This window comes from Pteropus vampyrus, unplaced genomic scaffold (assembly GCF_000151845.1).
Source record: "Pteropus vampyrus isolate Shadow unplaced genomic scaffold, Pvam_2.0 Scaffold81, whole genome shotgun sequence".
NCBI lineage: Eukaryota > Metazoa > Chordata > Mammalia > Chiroptera > Pteropodidae > Pteropus > Pteropus vampyrus.
Genome location: NW_011888862.1, coordinates 4341105 through 4349979, shown reverse-complemented (window position 1 = coordinate 4349979; position 8875 = coordinate 4341105). Strand labels below are relative to the sequence as shown.

Sequence of the window (8875 nt, the reverse complement as noted above, 5' to 3'; positions counted from 1 at the left end):
TCCTGTCTGTACTTTTTTTTTTTTTTTGCCTTCCCAGCTTGAAATTCTGTATGCTTTAAGCCTTAGCTAAACACTACCTCATTTGCAAAGTTTTCTCTTATTCCGCGAGCCAGATTCAAGGATGCCCTATGCTCCCGATTGCAGTTTGAACTTGCCTCCAGCATAGCAATATATTCTTGCTGCCTTTCCCCCCATTTCTGTTTTCCCACTAGGCTCTTGGAGGAGAGACACCCATATCATAAGCTTTGAAGACCCAGGCACATTGCCTGGCCCAGAATCGCAAATAAGCATTTGATGAATAAATTCAAGGCTCCCACGCCATATTTTGACTCCCCTGGTCACGGGCTCTACTCTGTATGATGCCCACGAGCCGATTGAAACGTGTCCGACAACGTTGCTTTCATTGCTATTGCTGATGCAGCCTTTAACCCGCTTCTCTCCAAATTGTAGGGTGTCAATGTGAACCTCGTGACAATTAACCGGGTCTCTTCTCTCCACGAGGCGTGCCTTGGAGGTCACGTAGCCTGCGCTAGAGCCTTATTGGAAAACGGCGCTCGCGTGAGTACCGCCCCCTCCCCGCAGGTCTGTCTGGCCAAGTGCAGCTGCCGCCATCTAAAGAGATGTGACCTTCCAGACTGCTTACCCGCTGTGGGTACACAGGTCTGGCCCCATCTGTGTCCACATTCCCGCATGGTCAGGAAGACACTGCTGTGTGCTCTCCTCTTAAGCCTCTATGCCCATGTGTGAACATGTAGATGAGGTAATTCACAGAAATCTTTCAAAATCGTGATGCTAACTTTTAAAAAAATCAATTGAACTGAAGTAATTTGAAAAACGATCTTGGAAAACTTCTTGTAATACATTAAAACACATTTGAAAAGAATAACAGCAACAAAAAACCCGCTCTTAATTCAAAACTCTAAACCAACAACTATGCTTACTGAGCAAAATTATTAAACTGAACGAGATTTTAATAAATAATACGTTGAAAAAAACTACAAAATTAACTTTATCTTATTTTTAAATTCTTTTTTTCTTCTCAAGGAATGACTGAGGTGCTGTATGTAATCAGATACCAGAATAGGATTATAAAATTTAAACTTTTGAAAATGCCAGTGACATTTATTTAGTTAGTTACCAAATAGTTTTGTTGCTAATTTTGTTTTTAAACTCAGTCCTTGCATGGTTTCGTGAGCTGCAATGTTTTTTAAGTGCTTAATGAAGATTTTCTTTGCGTTTTATACGGAAGCTGCGCTTCTACCTGTGGAACTGATGGTCAAAGCCTTCCGTGGGCAAAGTGACTTTCCTGATGCCATAGCGGTTGTGTATTTTCATAATGGCTTCTTTAAGTTACCACTTAGCTCACGTGTAGTGATGAGGGCAAGGTTGGGGGAAGGCCATGTTCTTTCAAACTAGATAGCTGGAGTCACAGGCAGACTGTGGGTGGGAAATATCTGACAACATTATGTCTCAGAGGAATGTATGCTGATACAACTCTGGGAGGTTTCGTGCGTGACAAAGATAAGAGTAAGACACGGTCCTTTGTCTTTGGTAATCTTGTGAGGGAAGAATAAATACATATTATATTATTTAACATTGAAATCAGAACGAGAGAAGGAACAAGAAGAAGTTGTTCTATCAGTAGAAAATTCCTCAAAATTGACAGTCCCGTGGGTACCTCAGACTCAATGTATCTGAGACTGTGCTTATCATGTTCTTTCTGGGGGCCGGCTCCTCCTCTTGGATTCTCAGCCTCAGAGACCAAGTGAAAGATTCCCTGGTTTCCCAAGCTCCAAAACTGGATCATCCTTCTACTGCCACCTCATCTAATTAATCACAATGTCCTGCTAATTTTACTTCCAAAATGTTTCTCAAGTCTATGCTCTCCTGTGTCCTTTTCCTATAATGATCTAAAGCATTTATCGTTGTATCAAAATTATCTCTTTTTGTATTTGTCTTCCATGGCAGAATTCAACTTATTCAACAGGAGGCAATTGTCTTGCTCACCTTTGTCGCCAAAACATTGGCATCTAATAGATGCTCGATAAATGTTTGCTGAACTGAACGGAGAGAGAAACTTATAGAAAATCAAATTAGAAGGCCATCTGGACTGAGGAATAGGATAATACTTAGTAAAAAGAAATCAAACGAGTTCTACCAAATATTTTTTAGGAAAAATGTAAATAGGTTAGAAGTCCCTAGAGTGTATAAATTTATACACATTATTTCCTGTCCTTGTTTGTCTCTGTCATCTTAGCATCTCATCTCTAACTTTCCAATTTAATGGGGCTGTCCTGGCACTGTGGAGATATACTTTTTTTTTTATTTCTGAAACAAGGAAATTTAGGATCCTGATGATCACAAGCATATATCCTTAGTTGTTGAGGCAATATGGTTTGACAGCAAGCCCTCATCATCCTATATTTCCATCCTATTAGAGCCTCTGCCCCAGAATTCCTTGTTCTCCTAATGTTCTTTCTAATCTATTGCTAATATTCAGAGATGCTTCCTAGCATGCTCATTCCCAAGTGCCTATATCCGTAGAAGGCACCAGGTTGGAGACACCATGTTGATGGCAATTTTCTTTGTGCCTTTGGTTTGGTCATGATCTCTTTGGGAGTTGCTGCAGGCATATGTAATTTGGATAGATTCTAGTAATCCGGAAAGGAAATCTGTAGCAAGAAAGACAATGTAGGAAATTGCCGAGGAGAGTTTTTGCAAGCCCTGATTTTGGGACCTTAAGCTAGCTGGTTTCTCTAGTATTTTTGGTTTCTGCCATGTTTGTTCATGATTGAAAGAAAGAGTCAGTTCCATATTAATGGAAACTGGAAATAATTGTTGCAAATGTTTATTGAATGTTTACTGGGCCCCAGGCAATGTTCTAAGTGTTTAACGTATAGTAACTCACTTGACCTACCAAGGCAAAGAAAGTTAGTAGCCCAACCAAGATCTCTGAACAAAAAAAAAAAAAAGAGAGAGAGAGAGAGAGAGAGCTGGCATTTGAATCCAAGCTAATGATTTCGTAGGTCATGTTCTTAACTGCCATACAGGACCACTCCTCAATGGTTATGAGGTTCTTAAGAAGCTTTGGAATACTCATGAATACATTTTAAAAGCTTTGTCCCTTTTTGCCCCATCTGAGATATTATTTATAGGTGAGAGTTGATAAGCTACTGGTAGCTAAATAACATAATACTGAAATGATGTAGAGTTCCCTTGCTCGTTCACCAGTATGGGAAATTTCTCCAGGCAATATACAGGAATACAACTTGGAGCTGGTGATAAAGAAATAGCAAATCCTCTGAGTCTCTCTGTCCATCATTAGGTCAATGGAGTGACGGTTCACGGAGCCACGCCCCTCTTCAATGCTTGCTGCAGTGGCAGTGCTGCATGTGTCAATGTGCTGCTGGAGTTTGGAGCCAAGGCCCAGCTCGAGGTGCACCTGGCTTCCCCCATCCATGAGGCAGTGAAGAGAGGTAAATGAGCCATCACTTTACACACAAAACATTGGTGGACTCACTGCAATCTGCATGAATCAGTGGTATAGTGTTCACCGTGCAAGGATCACCCAGATCTTCTTCACCGGTAGGCTACATGTGGCTTAGAAATCCCACAGCAGTAGCTTCAATTTGCCTAAATCTTCAAGAAATACCTCCCGGGCATGAAACAGCTCTTCTTACAACCTGGGAATGGCTTTCTGTCCCAGACGTCCCATTTCCTGGGTCCAGTCTCTCTGCAGGCCTTTCTTGAGGCTCTTTGCTGGTATTTTGGTGGCAGCTGGTGCAGGAAAGACTGCAGGTGTGACTTTCATGAGTCGTACTGTGCTTATGTCTCTGTCATTACTAGAAGAGAATAGCTTGACCCCTAAGCCCATAAAACATCAACCACTAACGTAAATTATGAAAGTGTCTGAAAGCCAAGGCCGATAGTCTTTCTAATGAAAGATTAGATGTAACTGTCCACAACAAGCAATATATTCTAGATGAGCTGATGACTTCAAGGTCATTAGTTATTGAAAAAAGTTTGCAAATTTAAAAAGCATAGCAATTGGAAACCTCGAAGTTGACTCTAGACTCCTGTGTTACTTTCGAAATGAGAAAAAAGTAAAATTAAGGAATTTTAAAATTGCATGCATAGATTAGACATGAACAAGAAGATGCCATTGAAAGGCTAAGGCCATTTGTCAAAAGTTACACTTAAAGAGCAACATTTCTGTGTTACCCAGTGGTGGAGTTATTCTCTTATATCGAGGTCAGAAATACAATGGAGAAGTTAGAACATTGTAGAACGGTGACCTTGCTGGAATAATTGGAGACAAAAGTCTTTCTTTCAAAAGGCAATAGTTGAAGATTTGCCCCAGTTTATTAAACATGTCACTTGGTAATTTTTTTTTTCTGCAGTGAATTAACTATAAATGTTACAGAAGACCCAATTCTCAATGTATCTATGGTTTTGATAGCCTATACATATTTAATAAACATTTATTAATTGGTAACAGATGTTGGCCATTTCCCAAAGTAAGTCCTTTAAATTGTGGAGAAATAGTCTACTTTGGAAATGATATAAAAGTCTTTAAAATTTTTTATTATTTATTTGAAATAAAAATTAATCTATTATTTGCATTTCATCCAAACGTTTAAAAATAGGTAAATATTGGGAAAGGTTTGAATTACTTGAGTAATTCTGTAGTGCTTAGCTGGTTATATAAGTAGTGTTTGGTATCTATGCACCTACAAAAGATATATGTTTATCATAAACACATGGATTCATGTGTCTCTACATATTATTTTTCTGTATTATAAAAGCATGTTAGGGACCAATGTCAACAGAATGGAAGGATGAATAGCAAATTCATTATTTTAGATATTGTTACAATAATGCTAATCGTATGACTTTTAGATATTCATTTTTTAACTTCCCGAGAATATTTAAATTTAACTCAAACTAGGCTCAGTTTCTTCTTTAAAAAAAAAAGGATGGGAATTATTCAAAAATGTTTATTAGATACCCTGTATTTACCAGGAAGTTTTAAGTACTGATTGGATATTATTTCTGGATGCTTACAACTTTAAACCTCTATGAACAGGCTGGGTCAGTATGAGACATATCGATGCTATAATCCAGGTATCATATTTACTTATGTGAACAAATAGTTTGAATCCATGGAATCCTTATTTGTACCTTTTAATGCATATATATACTTAGAATTTGTGATAAATCAAGCAGGTTTGAGACGAAGTTTACTTCTATGTGATCTATAAAGAAAGGGTTGGTTAAGTTAATCAGTGATGATAAGTTTTTTTTTAAAAGAAAATATTTAAATCTTCAAAGAGAACAAACCTATTACAAGCTCCCATTGATACCTCAGAAGCATTTCCTCCTGAATGAATCATTCATATGCTGCAAATTAACCAAGTCTGTCTACTCATAGGGCAAACTCTAAGGAGAATATTCATTAATACGGTTCTTGTTAGCCATTGAATTTGAAAGTATATTTAAATATATTCTATACTTGAGGTTTTTAATTAATTCTCATAGGTATCTTCCAGGTTAGCCAAAATAAGGAGGTTTTACTGCATGATGCTGCCATCCACCCAATTTTTCATGCACGGGTGAAGAAGAGAACGAGAGAGTTGTAATGGAGAGTGATCAGGGCTGGGCCTTGCATTTGAGCACTGGCTTCAGAGCAATAATAGAATGAGTCATTTACCCCTCTGGGTCTTGTGGCCTCCATTTGTAACTGGTGGCTTCATTTTAGAGGAGTTCAGCTGTGCTCCTTGGAGACCTTAGTTTAGTTGGAGATACCTCAAAGGCTGCAGGGGAATTTAAGTGGGGGAGGCATGGGCATGCTTCTCTTTCTAATAGTTTTATTTTGAAGCATTCTCAGATTTTCCTTCCCCCTCAAAAAATATTTTTTTTCTGCTTAAAAAATAATCTATGTTATTTCTGAAGCCTATTCCGGATAAGCAACTCTATAATTCTGTGAATAGTTGGTATTTCCGTTACTTGAATGAGGTTATCTTGTATTTCACCAGGTCATAGAGAGTGCATGGAGATTCTGCTGGCAAATAACGTTAACATTGACCAAGAAGTACCTCAGCATGGAACTCCCCTGTATGTGGCCTGCACCCACCAAAGGGTAGACTGTGTGAAGAAACTTCTAGAATTAGGTAACTTTCAGAAATCTTGTCATAAGAACCTATTAACCTTGTTGGTTTTCCATAGTTTCAAAGATGAAGTGCCTGTCAGGCTGGAAAAAATTCTGACAGCATTTGATGTTTCAATGCTTAAAACAACTTCTCCAGAGAAACAAGTATCTGTATTTTTTAGTTCTGCTTCCTTTGATATTGGCTCCATTTACTCGGTATGGGGCTCCTTGGTGGTCTCAAGAGAGAGCGAGAGTCTCTTTCCCATAAGTCCTAGGGGAAAAAACAATTGTATTTCATTTGTTCTTTTTGAGTCACATGCTCACGTGTGAACCAATCATGGTGGCCAAAGGAATTCAAGGCATTGATTGGCTTGGGCCTAGGTTTTGGCCTACACTGCAGTTGTTGGGCTTCACTGGGAACACATGAACTGGAAATCACAGGGAATGGTTAGTTCCCTAGGGGCAATCTAAGTGTGGTTACCAGGAAGATGCTGGATAGTAAAAACAACAGACATGTGCCACAGACTACTTTAGATCGATCCTGCTAAGTTATTTAGTAATAGTTTTTTAAAAATCTAAAGGCATGTAAAGAAACAGAGTCCAGAGAAGAGTAAAATATCTTGAAACTATTATTCATTTATAGATTCCTCAGAGTTAGCCACTGACATAAAGATAGAGATTGTAGTAAGAACATTTAAATAAGACATTTTATCTCGAAGATTTTTCTTGTCTTTTCTCTGCCATCATATACTGCTCCCTAGAGTAATTCATAAATCATTTTTGTGAGCCCTGAATAATATAACTACTAAATTAACTTAGTTTTATCCTTTGCCAAAAATCAAAATAGCTCTATGTAAAAGAAGCTGCACATATTTAATTTTTACGTGACAAAGTTCCTATGGAAAAGTAAGTATTTAAAATGACTAAAAATCTTTTTATTTACTTTTCTCATCACAATATTTCGAAACAGTCTTAATAGACATTGCTGAGGTTCTAGGCTTATGTCACATTTTCAAAGATTTGTCAAGTACGTCCTGGCATTTAAGATGTCTTTATCTACAAGTACTGTATTTTAGACTCATTGCGTTTCTACTTTTAACATTCAGTGTGGAATTGTGGTCATGTGCTTTGTTTAGGAGCCAATGTTGACTGCGGCCAATGCCTGGACACCCCCCTCCATGCCGCAGTGAGGCAGTCCAGGGTGGAAGTCGTCCACCTTCTGATAGACTATGGGGCTAACCTGAAGTGCAGAAATGCTCAGGGCAAAAGTGCACTTGACCTGGCGGCCCCGAAAAGTAGCATGGAGCAGGCGCTCCTGCTCCGAGAAGGTAAGGAAGGCCTGGGTGCCCATTCTTCATCCATAGGCACGTCTGCTCTCTGTCCTTTCTGTCTCGTCGATAGACTTTCTGATCTTTTTCTTTTTCTCTTTTTAATTGAAACTGGCAGGTAGGAGGTGGCAAGTCGTAGCATCACTGAGACGGGATTTTATATGCTGTATATAATCACTTATAACCCATGAACACGTACATACAACTGCTACGTTGCTTTGTATTTTCCATGACAAGAAAATAATCAGAGAAGTTTGTTTTCACCGTGAAAGGTTGAACTGCCACATCTATCTTGGCATAAGCACACAATTGAGCAGACCAAAAGTCTGCTTTGTAATGTCTGAGGCAATTCGGTGGAAATTAGAAATACTTGAGTTAGAGACGATAAGGTGGACTTCGAGTGTGTATTTCAGAAAGTAGACTAAATGGTCAAGTCGTTTGCCTGTTCTCCAAATGAGGGAGTAGACAGGTCGGCATCCCTCGTTGCCTCGCTCCCATTTCCACCACGAGCTAATACAACTACAGATGCCAGAGGAGGAAAGGCAGGCCTCTAAAATGCTCCGGATGCCAAATTCAAAGGCAAACCATGCTATGACCGTACAGAAAGAGAATATTATCAGAACCTATTTTGATTATTTGTATGTGCAGGAGAACATTAACGATCCTAGTAATTATTCGTCTTTACACGTGTCAGGCGCTGAGCTAAATTCGAAACATAGATTAATCTCCCTGAATTCTTAAAACTTTAAAGCAGCAAGAACTTCACAGTAACTGGTGCTGTTCCAGACAGCTGCAAATGGGAAAGAGAAGCATAAAGAGATTGGCTTGCAGAAAGTCCCACGGCTACTGAGAAGCAGAACCAGAGTTCTAACCAAGCAGTCTGGCCCCAGAACGTGCACTGTTAAGGTTATGATGGCTCAATCCCGAATCTTCTAGTCGGGAAGGGTTTTTTTTTTTTTTTTTTTCTTCACTCACCAGTTCCCTTTTGTGAAACCATTCCCACATCTTAAATACTTTCCAAGTGGAATGCTCGTTTCAGTAGTTTTAGGAATACTCTCTAGGTCACTACTTCTTCAGCTTTAATGAGTATGGACATACCAGAAGATCTCATTAAAATGCAGATTCTGATTCAGCAGGTGTGGGGGGTGGGGCTAGACTCTGCATGTCCACCAGGTTCCCGGGCGTGCTAATGCTGCTGGTCTGAGGCCACACTTTGAGTCCCACTGGTCTAGATTATTTCCAATAGTCCACGTCATTCATGATCGTTCTTTTATTTGAATCTCTACTTCAAGACTTAGATTCTTCCTTACCACTCCCATTTGGAAACACCAGGTACTTTCCAACTATTAGCTGAGAGTATGATTTACAGCAGTTGTCACCTGTCCTCTTTTCTTCCATC

The 8875-nt window shown here is 39.2% G+C and overlaps 1 protein-coding gene across 4 annotated transcripts in view; it reads left to right on the top strand.

Annotated features, from left to right (window-relative positions):
• ASB11 (ankyrin repeat and SOCS box containing 11) overlaps positions 1-8875 on the top strand; it is a 28452-nt gene that overhangs the window by 16123 nt on the left and 3454 nt on the right. For 3 of the 4 annotated variants that reach the window (XM_023532351.1, XM_011362965.2, XM_011362967.2), the window contains exons 3-6: positions 451-558; positions 3326-3476; positions 6036-6170; positions 7285-7476. In XM_023532351.1, the coding sequence (XP_023388119.1) occupies positions 451-558; positions 3326-3476; positions 6036-6170; positions 7285-7476 (586 nt within the window). The remainder of the gene's footprint in view (positions 1-450; positions 559-3325; positions 3477-6035; positions 6171-7284; positions 7477-8875) is intronic. The other variant, XM_011362966.1, reaches the window with a different exon arrangement.